This window comes from Lutjanus erythropterus, chromosome 8 (assembly GCF_056507025.1).
Source record: "Lutjanus erythropterus isolate fLutEry1 chromosome 8, fLutEry1.hap2, whole genome shotgun sequence".
In the NCBI taxonomy this organism is placed as follows: domain Eukaryota; kingdom Metazoa; phylum Chordata; class Actinopteri; order Lutjaniformes; family Lutjanidae; genus Lutjanus; species Lutjanus erythropterus.
Window position 1 is genome coordinate 4,543,640 of NC_139324.1, and position 16,793 is coordinate 4,560,432.

A 16,793-nucleotide genomic window follows, 5' to 3' on the forward strand; every position below is an offset into this window, starting at 1 on the left:
GGGAAACAATTGGAACTGCTGAAGCTGGTGCAAAGTACTTCTGTCTAAGATGGTGTATACAGCCTTGGTCTTCATGTATGTTGATAAAATCTAAAAAAAATAAATAATAAAATATCTTTACCATTAGCTCTATAGACTTCATAGAATCCAAATGTTCTGGTGGTCTTGCAGTAGACTGCAAAATAACACATTTAGCTGCAGTCTATCATTTTGTTGGTGCTTACTGTGACCCAGTTTAAATTGCTTACCTCCTACACTGCTAACCACAAACACATTTTCAGCTGAAAGTCAACACATTTACAGTTTCTATAACAGGCATGCCAGCCATATTAATGTGCACGGCTAAATGTGTATTTTGGGGTTTGTACAGATTTTCTTCTCTCTTGGATAATTTCATTTAATAGAGCATTTCTGTGCAAGCTGATTAAAAAAAAAATGTGGGCACTGACCACAATTGTCTGCGATCAGGCATAAAACAATATGGATCTTTTTAAAGAGAATACACACAGAGATCACAGAAACGTATACAACGCCCACAGACAGAGCCCCACACAGCTCAACCAGTCGGCTTGATGGCACTCACTGGACTGTCGTAGACCTTCTTCCACTCGTTCCTGAGGTGAGCCAAGTCATGACGCAGACCTTTGAAATGCTCCATCTCATCCAAGCGGCAAATCTCATCCCACGACTTCTTGGGGAGCCAGGTGCAGGGATTCGAGTGGGGGTTATCCAGGCCCACGCCACCCGTCAGAAGGAAGCGCCAGTCGCCCTCATCCACCTACGACATTAATTACAGTTATGCAGCTACTGAAGTGTTAACACATCAGAGGACTAACCATTGTGTTAAGTGATTTAAAGGATGACCATTTGGTGGATTATGTTTGGATAAAAATTCTGTGAAAATGTAAATATACAGCAATTAGAGAGACAACTGTGAAAAAATAACTAACAAACCGATGAAACAACAATACTGAATACATTCTCAAACAACAGCTATAAAGGACCAGTGTGTAGAATTATGTGGCACCTAGTTTTGAGCTTGCAGTTTACGAACACTGTGCCTCACTCTCCCCTTCCAAACATTTAGAATATCTATTGTGGTTACAAAACTAACAAAAAAAGTGAAAAACCCTATCTAGAGCCAGTGTTTGGTTTGTCCATTCTGGGCTACTGTAGAAAGATGGCAGTGCAACATGGTGGCATCCACGAAAGAGGATCCACACTCTCTGTAGATATAAACAACTCACTCTAAGGTAATAAAACACAGCAATGGTCTTATTTCAGGTTGATTATACAGTAATGGAAACATAATTATGGACAATTATATTCAAAAGTTGCCATATTTGACCAGTAAATCCCCAATAATCTAATTACACACTGGACCTTTAAATTAAACTGCACATGTGTACAGCTTGTGCATATTCCTACCAGCTTGTTGTGCATCAGTAGATTGACACTGAGGCCGAAGGAAAAGAGCAGCTTGTCCTTCTCAAACAGTGAGCGGCACACATTGACATACAGTGTGTAGGTAAAGTGGTCTCTCAGGATCTGCAGTCTGAAGAAGATACATGCCAGTGTTGTAATAATCTTATTCAGAACCAAACAAAATGCTCAAACTCATCCACACTCAAGCATTATAACTACTCTTTAAAGAAGAAAGACCATAAAACATCATCAGACCAAGGAAGCTGAAATATTTACTTCCCTGACAACAATGCTGCGATGTTCTCCTAAGTTTTTGTATACCTGTTTTACATTAGTCATAGTTCAAATTGATGCTAAATGTTGGTGAATGAGTAACCGTCTGTTTATGAACTGCAAGAAATCGTTAGAACCATTTTAGGAGAAGATGTTTATAACGGTTAAATTGAACAATATGATAATGATGTCTGGTGGGCAGTGAGACAGACATTTAACCCAAAGTCCATACTGTGTATTTTCAAAGCAGTGGGTGTTTTTTTTCCAGGATAACAGACTTAACTTTACATTGACAATCAACAGCTATAAACAGCTGATCATCTTACAGTGTCCCCCACTGTAAGATGATCATTATCACTTGTCTGCCTGAGCTTCCCTGAGTTTGGGAGGAAGGGGGTGGTCATTTTTGCACACACAATTGCTATGTTTCTGTTCTGCTTACAAGCCAAATATGATGATCACCTGCTAGAGTGACTTGGCTCACGTGACTTTGGCCGGTGCATTTGTCAGCCCTGCTTACCTCTGCTCTAAGTCATCACTCTTGTCTGAGTTGTCGATGGAGCTGATGAAGAGGTTAATAAACCATGTGAGGGAGTACTGGTACATGGGCTCAATGTTAGCCAGATCAGCAATGGAGAAGAACAAGATGGCGGAATGCACTGCAATGGGTGTGTAGCCCATGCGGGTCTCGTCGATCTTCTGCTCCGTCACCTCCGCCACTGCCTGCTTCTCTGTGATTTCATTGGCCAGCACTTTGGAGCAGGAGAGGATCTTGACGGCTGTCTCGTCCTCAAGGATGTTGCCCTCAGAGGAGGAGAGCACCTCCAAGATTTTGTCCTCAATCTCCTTCAGTTGCCTGACAAAAACACAGATTTGCACTATAAGAAAAGAGAGGTGTTATTTGATTAGTAGCTACACATCTGAGTCGACTGTGTCCTACTGTACCTTTTGTTCTCTGCTCCTTGCAGGATGAGAGCTTGTTTCTCTTCCTCCAGATCGGGCCTTTCCCGGGCCACCACAATGCCCAGCAGCTGGTCCTGAATGCCCTCTGGGGTGATCATGAAGTTCAGAAGGGTCACCTACAGCACGCAGGAATAAATACATAGCCATACAGTTAACAGACATAGACATGCATGAGAGTGTGTGTTTAGGGGTGGGGGTGTCTTGCCCCACCCTTCCTGTCAGACATTTAAGTGAGGTACTTTACAGTGCAGTGTTGATCATCTTGGCCACAGTGCCTCTCCATGAACCTCCTCATCCAATCAATTCCAATAACCACTCCAGCCTTGGCAAAGTACAGGTAGGATGCATCTATTTTTTTTTTTCTTTTCTGTGAAAAGTGTTGCAGCTAGAAGTGAAGGAGCGTGTCTTTTACCACAGCCTTAGTCATTCTGCTCTGCACTTACCCGGAGGTTAAAAGCCTATATCTGCTATCTACTCCCTGCCCTAATAAACGAGTGCACTTCTCCGGGGCCTAATTCCATTTCTATTGATGCTGCGAACCCACTCAGCTGGTGGTAAAGACTCAGAGCCCATATAAATCTCCAGTTTGTCCTTTTCACACATACACCCTCCTTCTTAGCTTCCCTTCGTCCCTTGAGCTGCTTAAAGGCTGGTTTACTAGATGCTTGCTCTCTTATATTTGAAAGTATTGCATTTCAAATAGAGCTTAATGGGAATAATGGAAGCCCCATAGTGTACTGTACTGTATGCAAAAAAAAAAATACTTAAGCAAAAAGGGAAAAAAAACAGAAGGATAGAGTCAGTTGTGAAAAATGAGTTGAATCTATCTAATAGCTGCCCATAAAGAGTGGGGCCCCTGCAAATAGATGCTTGAAATGTGATCTTCAGTAATGCTTTCCAACCCCTTGCCTCTCTGTAATGCAATTTTCTTTAATGCTCCTTTTCTTGGATTTTTTTTTTTGGAGGCTGTATTCCATAGAGGAGGTGGTATCAGAGATTTGTGATTCACTGTGTTGCTGGGCTAAAACTGTGCTGCTATCTGAGTGGTGTGATGCAATAAGAGCGAACCAACAGGGGAAAGTAGGGCTCATCTATCTGTAGGGAAAAAAAGCTGTTTTTTGGATGGTCTAAAATAACTATTCAGTGTAACGAATAACTTGCTCAAGTTTTAAAACTAAACACCATCTTGTGATGTGATCTCACCAGCCACACAGACTGTCAACATGTTGATGTTCCGACCCATGAGTAATCATGATTCTTTACTACATTATTACTTGGGTGAGTACTCATGGGCTGGACCACACCCATCTTCAAACTCGACCTTCTTTTTCTCTTTTTATCTCAACTACACACCTGTAAAGTTTGGTGACTGCATCTTGCATAGCTGTGTCCACAAACACGAATATACTACTTCTCAAGTAACCCAAACATGTAGAATATTCATTGCTGTAGATTAAACTACCAAAAACTATATAAACTTAAAGTTAAGTTAAAATTAGCTCAACCTCAAAAATCTACAGCAGTAAAATGTAACACATTAATGCAGCAGCTGTATTCAAACAAACATAAGGGCTTGGCGATACAGACAAATTCAAATATCACTATATTTTTGGCCAAATACCTACAGATCACTTTATTGTGATGCAGCCTTTAAAACCAGGAAAAGACTTATACCATATCACCATATAATGATGTCCAAAATCTAAGATGATTTCTAGTCTCAAATCACAGTATTGATGTATTATTAATATACTGCCCAGCCCTAACATAGACAGATATATAAACACCTGCAAAAGTACTGAAAAAAGCTTCAGTAGTACTTCCTACTATAGTTCATGTCTATAGGTACCACATTTTGCCATGACACATAGACAGAGAGACTGGAATGGAGAATATAATACCAGCCACACACTGTCGCAGCTGGTAATAAGCAAGACTCTACAAGTCTACAGGCACGCTGGCACTGAACCAAAAGTCAATCGATCACCAAAGTTATTACGAGTCACCCTGAGGGAACATGAATATAGCAAATTTCATTCAATATTCAAGACCAAAAATTTGACTCTAAAAGAAAAGTCAGAGGATCACCAAAGTCATTAGGATTCAAAAAGTTGTTGACATATTTCAGTCTGGGCCAAAGTGACAGGCTGAACAACTGACCTGCCAACATTGCCATCCATAGCATGGCTAAAAACTCTAATCCTGAAAAGACCCACATCGTGACAGGCCACCTCTCTCTCATTTCATGTTGCATGGAACCAACAGAACATACAGTGCCCCACACAGCATTTATACAGCACTGAAACAATTACAGTTTGTAATTCTTAAACCATTGTTTGGCTTAATAAGAATCACATGGGATAACAAAACAAACTAGTGACGATGGTGTGAAAATAATATTTTCAAGGCAGAGAAACGCAGATGTTTGTGTTGGTTCCATGGAGAGCATGTATTCTACTACTCCCATTTGTTGCGGCAGCATCGTTGTTGGGGAGGACACTTCTATCCTTGGCTCCCAGCTCCATCTGCATGGGAGTGGTGGGTAGAGGGAGCATGGAGGATTGCACAGGACTTAATGTGACATGATTATCACCTGCTGCAAACAGCTGATTTTCTCTGATTACACTGTCATTACTAAAGGTGAGTGCAGGCTCATGTCTGTCTGTCTGTCTGTCTGTCTGTGTGTGTGTGTGTGGAGGTTGCAGTGGTGGCAGTAACAGGACTTTATGAAATCCCAAACAAACAAAAACATATCAAGAACCAGGTCTGTTGCCCGAACCCTCTTGTCAAACTGTAACAGGCTGAATGGTGAGATTGGTGGCAGGCCACTAAACTATCTGGGAAATTGTTACAGATGTTATCATTTTAATATAGAAGAATACTTTCAGTGTAATGTGTAAGTATTAAAATCACTGCATTTTCCATGTTAATCATAAAATGTGATTCTACAATGTGAAGCAAATTAAAGTGTAATGGAATACTTAAAAATACTGCTGTGCCTTAAGCAGTTTTCTGATACAATACCTTGACAGAGGTCTCAGGCAGGTAGTGTGGGTTGCGCAGCTTGGTAGTGATGTAGAAACGAAAGTCGGGAGCATATTCAATGGTAGAGTCTCCCAGACGGATACACACAGCACCCCCCTGTTTAAAGGTCTGTCTCAGCAGCAGAGGCTCCAGGATCGGGTCCAGCTCCTCACCGACATTCTCCAGCAGCACTGGAAGAAAACACTCTATCTTTATCAGTATGTTCTAACCATGGGCGGCAACTCTTTTTCGGATTTTTTTTTTTACTCACACATTTACAAGTGATCTCATTTTGGAGCTGTCAAACTAAACCACGGTCATCTGCTGTTGAACAAATCTGCTGCCTCAACAGTTGAGTCATTTTTGAGTGGATTCTGACAGCCACAATAGTAAACACCACAAAGCATTTTTCCCCAAATCACTCAAATGGTACCATATTTCTTTTAGAATAGGCTACAGTTTCAAGGTCCAGTGTGGAAGATTTAGGGGCATCAATTAGCAGAATATGGTAGAAACAGAATATAATATTCACAAGTATGTTTTCATTAGTGGATAATCACTAACGGAAATGGTGTTTTAGAACAAGCTCTTAAAAGTCTCTACATTATTCGCACAGAATGGGCAAACCAAACATTGGTTCTAGATATGGTCTTCATGAGTGAAGTGAGATTTGTGGCCACTGTGGCACCTATACGCTAAAAAGGGAAAGGTAAGGCAAGGTGTTTGCAATCTGCAAACCAGATGCCACTAAAATGTACACACCAGTCCTTCAAAGCATGGTTCCCAACCTTTCTCCTTAAGAGACTTATTTTCTAACATTGAGTGAACAGACAACTAAAAAATGAGTTATCTGGATGAATGTTTTGTGAATACTGATCAGAATTGAGTTTTCCTGAACATTTTATACAATTCTCTGTCTGTATTGTGTGGCTTAGTTTTTCAGTATGATACACCTTTTTCAGCTATATATGGTAGTATGAAATTGCAAAACTTGTAAGAGCTAAACCCTTTTTCAGCTCCCTAAGATCAGCACTCAATTAACTTCCATTAGAGCCCATGAATGTGTACATACATGTGCAATACCAAGAAATCAGTGAGGCAAGTGAAGCATTACCAATTACAGACACCTTGTTCCCACTTGACATCATTATTAATGTGATTTCACATTAAGTATGATAATGCTGTTCTCATGTTAAGATCATCTATAATTGACATTATGCCTTGAGGTGGTCAGTAATTTTTTATATAGCATTCAGTGCCAGTCGTAGCTGATAAACTCAGGAAATCAAATCAGGTCAACCTTCTCCTAATTGCTTTGGTGCATCATTTTTGTTCTGGTACATCACATCAGTATTACTAATATTTCAGCAGATAACCAGCACCTTGTATCATTTCAGATGGCCTAATCTATCAAGAGATTTAACAGGGAATCATTAGTTCAACCATGCTAAACTAAAGAATACTAGCACATAATAGGGATTATAGGCGGCAATACAAACAGCCAGAAACTGAAATACTGTGAAGTAAGAGAATTGGCTGTGGAGGGGGGGATGTAGCCTCTGGGGAGTATTTTACACCCTGCAAGGACAAGCTACTCTCTGAACTGTTAGCCTTGCAGTCTGCCAGTAAGCAAAGACCCACTGGCTGGCTGAGTTGGGTCATTATTTAGATGTCTTTTTAATGGCTGTGTAACTGTCTCTGTCTGTTTCTAAATCTAATTTCTCTCCTGCTGTTCCCTTATCATAACCCCCTAAATATCATATAAGACAAAAGTATGAGGAATAAAGACAAAACAAAAAAAACAGTCATGCCAATATGACCTGGATACTGATCATGAAAAGTGTTAGTGCAGAAAACATAATTGATTTCTCTTGTGATTTTGTAGTATTTGTAGTAGTTGTTCATTAATACTAATGGTGCAGCAAGCCTGAACAAAGGTTCATCTCACTCAGAAATATTGCTTATATGATTTCTCCCACTGCAGAACAGAGAACAAAGGAGAAAAACATTCCTTGTACAGCTATCATTGGTCCTTGTGGTGAAGAGAGACCTCAGCAGGTAGTGAGGGGAACTGCAACGATGTGGGTGAGGCACTCACACACACACGCACACACACACACACACACACACACACACACACACACACACACACACACACACACACACGCGCACACACACGGACGAGGCAGCAACAGCAGAGGCATCAAACCGGAGAAATACTTGTGCTTACCTGGCGTGCCAAACTGGATGCAGTTCTCCAGAGTGCGTACAAAGTCAGCATCACTCAGTTTAATGATATGCAGGCTATTGGCCTTCTCCATGTTTTTCACCCACTTGTTGGCCTGGCCCTGGGGATCAATCATCAGAGGCCACCGCCTGGCATTACTACAACCACACACACACACACACACACACACACACACACACACACACACGCACACACACACACACACACACACACACACACACACACACACACACATTAGCGGCCGATCAAATGGTGCTGCCTTGTTAGAGATCCTGTAACTGTTAACCATGAGACATCACACCAGCAGGGGGGTTATTGGAGGACAAGAATTGAGATGTAAGGAGAAGCTGAGGGCTGAACATTCACTCTGAGAACAGTTAGACAGCTCACAGTTGGGGAGCACACCAGGGGCCATAGCATTGTGATTAAAAAGCAATGTTGACGCTTCATTTGCACAAACAAGCAGATGTCTCATGATATCTCTTTTTTTAACTGCATCTTAAGGTTGAAACACACGTTACCTCTAAAGGTTACAAAGTTCTGCCATACAGTGGTTTCTTTTTTCATGAGTGTAGACTGATTTGTAATGGCCAATCTAATTCTGATCCTTTAAAGGGGCAATGTGTAAAATATGGCCATCTGCCAAAGGTAACTCCAAATAAAAAGGGGGCAACACATCACCAGAGTAACTGCTGACTGCTGCTGCTCACAAAATCCCTAGAGGGTCAATATGAAACCTAGCAATGATGTGTCCTTTTTACTTTTATGATCAAAATGTCATATATAGGCTTAGCAGAAGAGCTTAAGCTTGGTTGTTCAGAGCCACATGTCAGGCAATTCCAGTGTTACGTGCCACAGTGTGTGTGTATTGTTGTACTCTCCTCTGCCCAGGTTCTGCCCCTCCTCCCCCTTGCAGGTTGCAGTGATTGGCAGCAGGCGGAGTCACTCTGCAATCAGGACCTTGGGTGTTATAAGCCTGCAGAGTGCAGCCAGTCAGGGCCAGTGAGCCTTTCAGCAGATGGAGGTCTGTATTTTGGCAGTCTAGTCCTGCAGGGGCAGACTAGACTGCTAGTAGTTTGTGTGTTATGTGCTTTCCTAGCTCTTCCAGTTAGTGAAGTCACTTGTATTAATTTGTGTGTCTTGCTGGCCTCATCAGTTAGTAAGATACTTGTTTGGGCGCCCCATGTGTCTTGTGAGCTTCACCAGCTTACAAGGGGCTCGTTGTCTTTGTCCATGTGTCTTTGTTGGCTAGCTAAGACACTTGCTGTCTTGTGTGTATTTGTAGTTTGATTTAGTAGATTAAGTTAACCCTTTTGTTTTATTTAATTAGTTAACTTAATTTTACACAATTTTTTAATAAAAGAACCTTTGTTTGCATTTTTGTGTCAGTTTTCCTTCATTCCTTTTTCTTCCAGTTAAATTTATTAATTGTTACACCCCTCATCCCAGGGTCCAACTTGGGCCAGTAATTAGCATAACGAGCTAATTAATTCCAAAAATCTTGCAAAAAAATAAAACAAAAAATTGACATCACCATGTTTGTCCATGTTTGTGATGTCCAGGAATCCCAAAGCCCAGAATGTTTCATAAAATGTTGTAAAAAGGGTTACGGTTAGGGTAAGGGTTAGGGTAGTGATGTGCAGTCCCCCCTACCCCACCCCTAAGATATCACCCACCCCTGTAGGACAAAGGTATTTAACAGTTATGAAATTGTATGTTAGTTCATTTAATTTCCACCTAACTAACATTAACGTTATAGTCAGTTACCTAGCATGAATAGCTTTGGTGGCACTGACATGAGATAGATTTTTGCTTGTGTTTTACATTATTAGTTTACCAACATACCAATAAAAAAGATCTCAAACAAGCCTTTTTAAATATTTTTTCATGAAATATGGTGTTATTAAAGATTCACATGCTAATAAAGGCATGGCGATGGAGTTTATATTTTATATGAACTATGCAGTTCATCGACATTAAAATAAATGTCTCTGACGATTTTGCATTTTATTTCACTTTAATAAGATAATTATGCTAATTACTCAAATTTCCCAACATGCAACTCTTAGCAACCAACTTAAATTTCATCTACGAGGCCTAAGGATTACATTGCAATGAAGATGGCAGGAGGGGACAGGAGAGGTGTGAAGCATAGAGGAGCAAGAGGGAGATCAGGCATCAGAGAGACAGCAGGAAGCCAGAATATTTTCACATCTAACATTGATTAATTAATTCATTTATTTATTTATTTTAATTTTAAACCAGAGCTGGTGATTGCATTGTCTTAGTTTGGTAAAAAAAAAAAAAAAAAAGAGAGACAACTGAATTAAGAGAGTGTATGTTTTATTACAATCAACAGGTGTAAGAATATTTCCTTTCTGTCATTTTGTGAGTTTATTTTGTTTCTTTATTAGTCTATAAAAGCTAAAAGAGCTTGTGAAAGTAGCAATCTTGCCGTTTACATTCATCTCCCAGCTTTGACTATGTGCAGATCAAACTGATGCCTCTTGAGGCACAAAGTGGTATTATTAGACAGAACGGGCCGTAGCTAGCTGGTTAGCATGTTAACTACAGAAGACATCTCGGCAACACAGTATATACGTACAATATGTTTTTGACTTACCTGTTACTCGTTCACATTTTATTGATAATGAAAGTTAAGTTTTTTTACATTTTAAATTAAATTCTGGCCATCTCTTACACACTGCACCTGTTTGGTCAGTTGTAACTCATTGTGATCTAGGTACACCAGCTGTCAAAAACACATAACTGCACTCTGTTAAAACACTGAAAGCTATTCCTTATGCACAGTGACCCAGTGAAACGTGAAGCGGCATAAGAAATAAACAGCAGCCAGCAGTTTCAATGACAATATTCCCTCTCAGACGCCTGAGGCAAGCAGAGGCCCTATGGGTTTTTAAAAAAAAAGATTGATTGCTTTTCCTCTATTCCAGCAACAATTTGCAGGGGCACCATGCTTCTAAAATTCAGCTTTTGTGAAAAGTGCAGTTGAAAGCAAGTTTTCAGTTAATGCTCATGTCATTATGTAATTTTAAGTCAAAATCTTGTCCAGACTTTTCTGCCACAAAAATTCAAGTGCAGCTTTATTATGCTCTTCACTGCACAGCTTTACTGTTGCTGAAAATATACTATACTATTTATGAAATGACTCAGATCAGAGACATCTATAGTTGGCGTTTTAAACTTTTGGCATTTCAATGCTGAGTACTAAATATGAATGCACTTTCCTCTGAGGTTTGAATACTCACGAGATTATGATGCCGTTGTCTATGGAGAAGCTGTCTGATGGCAGGCCAGCGATGGTCCACGCACGAATCTTCACTGGATCACCCAGAGAGTTCATCAGAGACATGTTAGGGGAGCATGGGATCTCTCTGCTCTTGCAAAGATTCATCCACTCCTCTGTCTGATCCTAGAGAGAAGGACATTTACTGGTAATGACTATATTTTCACTTCACTACATGCATAAAATTAAACACATTCTTGCAAAAAAAATAAGAGTCTATGTATATATGAACAATTTAGCTGTACACATAAATGTAGAGACTCATGTAAACTGTTTATTTAAAGAAACAGTGATAAGGCATGTGTAATACAACTTAAATGGAAAGTTTGGATTTTCTGAAGTGGGGCTGCATGAGTTACTTATCCATAGTCAGTTTATTACCTACAGTAGATGGTGGCTGGCACACCCCCAGTTTGGAGAAACAGCAGGAGTAACGGTGTAACCGGCTGATTTCACCAAGCACAGCACGTCTGCGCCACGGTTCTGATCTGTGCTCTGCATGGCTGCAAGCCCCACCAGCAGCGTTTCGGAAGCATTTCAGCAGCAGAGTGTTTTGCCCGTCTGATTATGTTTACTTGCTCCAATTCTATTGATTAGGTCCTCTTTCCATGCTCCTTGTGCTTCTATCATGGATAAGGAGGCTACGGGGTTAAATAATTTATTTTCTGTCTGTCTTTATGATCATGAGTCCTCACGGGGTCTTTTATTTTGAAAATTAATTGGCTTCTCCCTGCCTTTTCTGTGTCTGACTTCCTGCCTGTTTGATCTGCTCTTTGCTAATTAACATGGCATCTATCAAAAACAGACTCAGCACATATATGAAGCGGGTGTAGAGCTACTTCTGGGACATGCTGAGGTGCTGCTTGTGGAATCACAAGCTTTGTGTAGAATGGTTGCGATCAGCTCTGGCTGACATGGTGCAGTTATAACATGACGCAGCCGCACCTGGTGTAATTTAGCAGTAATAAGCAATGCAATTTAGTGCTATGGACAGGATCAGCAGCAAAACACATTTTAGTTGCCTGAAAAACATTCTGTTTATGTATATGTCATATTTACAATATTTTCACCACTTTTACTTACCATCAGACAGCCTTTTCTGTCAGGAAGCCACCGTTAAATAAGCTGAATATCGCTCTCTCCAAATACACCAGACTTCTTTGCCGAAAGCTGAAATTTTCCATCACCAAACACGATAGTTGCTGCCTTAATTGGTTAGTGAGATATGGCTTATAAAACAGCAGTTTCCTATTGGAAAATGCTGTCTGACAGCAAGGTAAAGGGGTGAAAATATTCTAAATATAGTGTACACTTAACCTGGTATTGATTTTTTATTAGGTGGCTAAAATATGTTTTGCTGCTGACCCTGTCCACAGCACGACATTGCTTAGCTCCTTCACCGGTACTCCTGAGAGAACGCAGCCCCCATCTAGTGGAAATACACTAACTATGGATAAGTTTGAAATTATGAACTTTAGAAACACAACTGTATAACCAATCACATGCATTCCTATTTACCCTCAAAATCATGCACTTGCATGACAGAAATAACTCATTCACACTCTTCCTTTCTATTGCCAGCATCACAAATGCTCTCTGTGTGACAAAGTATAAAAGATGACCTTTAAACACTGCCTTGGTCTTAGAGACAAGTGAGGCTCGGCACAAGGAAAACACAAAGTGCCTTGGTACCTCCTGAGTGTTTACTTTCCACCAAACTGCTCTCAAGCATTTGGCCTTCATTGGTCTAAAAATAGTGCTTGGATTTGCATTGGTCACAGTGTGCTTAGAGTAATAGAAATAAATCTTTAGTATTACAATTAATAAAAATGTTAACTCCAAATATAGCAGCTATGCCTTTCTGAACATAGATTTTACTTTTAAAAAAAAAGTAAAAATACAGGTAAAATACAATACTGTACACCCAACAAATTTCTACTACAGCAAGTGAACAAGATAAAATGAAATTAAGAAAAATATTAAAAACTAGTTCAAACCAAGTTGATTCACACACAGTTAACAACTTTGTACCATTCTGTACCATTCTCAGATTATAGTCTCGTTATTTAATTGTGTGATCAATCAATACCTTAAAAAGGAAATGTATAAAATACAAAGTTACTATCTATTTCCAAGTATGCACCAACTGCTCCCTCAGTTTACCTGTCTGTAGCTGGAGGTGAAGGCTCCCAGGTAAGCCACTATGCCTGCTGAGATAAGGATGTCCCCTGTCAGATTATTGTAGAGCTCTCCCAGATTGAAGGCCATTTCACTCCAGCGTGTCTTCTCTCCACCCAGGCCTCCAATAAGCTGCTCAGCTCGCTCCAGCTTCTTACTGCACAGATCCACCTGGAGGACATCGTTGGAGGAGGAGGAGGAGGAGGAGGAGGAGGAAAGCAAACATTTGTTCCACTGTGGCTGTTTTCTCAGGTTAAGGAACAGAATGACAGTCATGCTAACCGGAACAAGTTTGTGAAATTCAGTGGTGACTGACTTGCACAAGCTGTTTGGTCTATCAGTGGCCTCAACAGAGTAAGTTTATGTTCAGAACTGTGGTTACACTTGTAAATCTTTTTTAAATTACACATCCAGATATCCATACATATACACTGATCTATCTATCAAATGATGACAAATATTAAAACAAAATTTTAAATGATCTACCATCACACAAACAGTCAAACAAACCAATACAATCAGCACAAACCTGATTCTCCAGGTCAGCTTTCTTGTTTTTGTTAGCTTCCAAAGTCTCCTGAAGCTTTGCGAGTTTATCTTGGACTTCTTTGAGGGCTGCCTGCTTTTTCTGGAGGCTCTCCATCGCCACCTTCAGCTCCCCCTCCGCCTGCGCCAGCTTCTCCTTCTTCGGAGCCACCACCTTGGCCACTCTTTCAGACACATGAAACATTTCATTCAGAATGATGTAACAAGTAAACACTTACAGGATGAGGAACCCCTCAGGCAGTGCAGATTCTAGACTGAGTTGGGTGAACTAGATATATATTTGAGTCACAATTGAAATTTGCACTGTGATCATGGTGACAGCATTGTCAAAACAGTGTATGCCATAGAAGATGCCCTAAAACTTATCTGGAACTGAACAAGTGTATTTAAATCTCCTGTGTATTTTTTTACTGGCCAAAATCTATAACTTCCTGATGGCTTTTATACGATTCATAGTTGAGGATATAATATGATATGATAATACTTATGCAATATGATATTATTAGTAATCTATGTGCAGCATTATTATTAAACAGTCACAGGTTGCAACAACAAAGACTGATTTAATCAAAAACTAGTTCTAGTCAGAGTTTATCAAAACTAAGTTTAAAATGAGTAAATCCAGACTGAAAATATAGCAGAGCTCTGTTAATTAAAAACTAATCTCTTTTTAGTAAATCCAAGTTTATTGATGTGGACTAAAATTAAATGGAGTTTAATCAGTATGCGGATGCTTGCTTACCCAAATTAAAATAAATAAATAAATAAGTTTCAGTGTTGTCAGGACTTTACTTAATATAACAGAGGAGGAAAAATCTTTAACAATCGGCTACTCTGTATTGCTTTATTAAAATGTTTTGGCAGCTAGCTAAAAAGTTAGCCTAATTAGCCTAATCATGATGGCTGGCAGAGAAACTCTAATCTCTCCTTTGAGAAAACTTTGTTGGCTGCATTAATGAGGCAATATAACCAAGCAATAGAAGATCCTACCAATAACCAAGCCTCACTTCACTTACTCAGACAGAAGAAAATCTCTCTCAACCTTTGTGAACATGCATCACTTTTCATAACTGAGAACACAGAAGAAGAAGAACATTACTTACTTGTCGTACTTGTCCATGGCACAGACCCACTTACACATGCCTTCAGCTGCAGTGGATGCAGTTCGAATTTTCTCTGGTACAAAGTCTGGGTTGGTGATGTACTTGTTGCGGATGATGGCGATGAAATTTGATGGGATGTTGTCCTTGTCATACTCATGGAGGCTTTGGAGAAACCTCATGTCTCCCAGCAGCTTTTTGGCCGGGCCCCAAAAGTCTTCCACTTTTTTACCAGAGCCTGAGGGGTCAGGCACACGATCGGGTTTGATGCCTTTGAGGATGCAGATCGCCTCCATCACCAGCTTGACAGCTGTGGGTGGACTTTTCATGGACTTCACCACTGTGATATCCTGCATAATGAGAAGAAACATATCCATACTGTAGGTCTGCTCTCTTCACTATTTCATTCCAGTACATCCAGCCCAGATGTAAGGACACCATCCTACAATCTTAGAAATAAAGGTGCTGACTACAATCATAAAGGGTTTTTCAGCTTGTCTCTAGAGGAGAACCCTTTTTGGTCCCTATTAGAGCCTTTTATAAAGTTTCTACTTGGAACCCTGTCAGAAAGTTCTACCTAGAACCCAACAAAGGGTTATAGCTAGAACCACCTGTGAAAGGTGGGAGGTTCTTAATGGAACCCTTAGGGCCCTATCTTACACCCGGCGCAAAGCCATTGCGCCGCCAGCGCAAGTGGTTTTGCTATCTTACACCAGCGCAAACGCCATTTTTGCCATGTGTGTAAGATAGCAAATACACTTGCGCTGGGTCTGTGCTGCTGTGGGCGGGAGGTCTAAACATGAAGGCAAAACAAAGGCGTGGTCGGTGCATTTGCTAACTTGTGCTCAGTGCATTGGGGTAAAAACTGCTTGCACTTTAGACCAGCCAAAACCTGGTCGAAGCACAAAGTCTGTGGTCTTTCAGGACAAGGTAACACTCAGCGGGCTTGGCCGAAACACACACACATCTTCACAATCACAAAACACCGTCATTTATGGTCATTCTCTTCCTCACACAGGAGTGTGGATTAGTTAAGTGTTATTTGAACATGTTTTCTATCAGCAATAAAGTGTAAATATTGAAGTTACAAGCATTTGTGTATGTCTCGTGCTTGGCTGAGGCGCACACACGTCTCCACAATCACAGAACACTTTTCATTAATGTTAAACAGTCGTGTGCACCTGTGTCTTTAAAGATAAACTCACTAATAAGGAAAAAAAATATAATTATAAAGCCTAATAAATCTAAACAGACCTGCAAAGTGCGCACAGCCGGGATCACATCTTGTCTTTATCGTCTTTATCAGATAAGTCAGCATGACAGCTGGAGCAGCTGTAGTGTTTGTGTCTGCATGTTTGTTATGATCCAGAAAAACAATGATTTAACAATTCTGATCTATAATATACAAAACATACAAGACACTATATTTGACCGAATGAGTCCGGCCCAACCCAGGGAGAAAAAGGTCTGTGTACTTCTATCAGAGCTGGTTGGATATATCTGTGCGTAATTTTGCACACTTGAAACTTCAGAAACTCTCTCTGATTATTTCGCAGCGGGTCAGAGGAGCGAGGATGGGAGGAGGAGATGAGGATTATGTGGGAGAGGAGAAGAAGGAGGAGCATGGACAGCCGCGTATCTGCTCCTCCACCTGGCTGAGGTGGACCAGCAGAACTGGGAAGCTTCGTGGCTGGACTGGATCGGTTCTACTACACCATCTCTCTCCCCG

At 40.5% G+C, this 16,793-nt stretch overlaps 1 protein-coding gene across 1 annotated transcript in view; it reads right to left on the reverse strand.

The window, feature by feature from the left end:
- The window catches only part of dnah7 (dynein, axonemal, heavy chain 7), a 127,006-nt gene that overhangs the window by 32,483 nt on the left and 77,730 nt on the right, over window positions 1-16,793 (reverse strand). The window contains exons 45-54 of the mRNA XM_084724267.1: window positions 15,068-15,414; window positions 13,948-14,128; window positions 13,404-13,589; window positions 11,203-11,366; window positions 7,916-8,070; window positions 5,686-5,876; window positions 2,644-2,777; window positions 2,219-2,554; window positions 1,429-1,555; window positions 584-778 (exon numbers count right to left, since the gene is read on the reverse strand). Coding sequence (XP_084580393.1) covers window positions 584-778; window positions 1,429-1,555; window positions 2,219-2,554; window positions 2,644-2,777; window positions 5,686-5,876; window positions 7,916-8,070; window positions 11,203-11,366; window positions 13,404-13,589; window positions 13,948-14,128; window positions 15,068-15,414 — 2,016 coding nt within the window. The remainder of the gene's footprint in view (window positions 1-583; window positions 779-1,428; window positions 1,556-2,218; window positions 2,555-2,643; window positions 2,778-5,685; window positions 5,877-7,915; window positions 8,071-11,202; window positions 11,367-13,403; window positions 13,590-13,947; window positions 14,129-15,067; window positions 15,415-16,793) is intronic.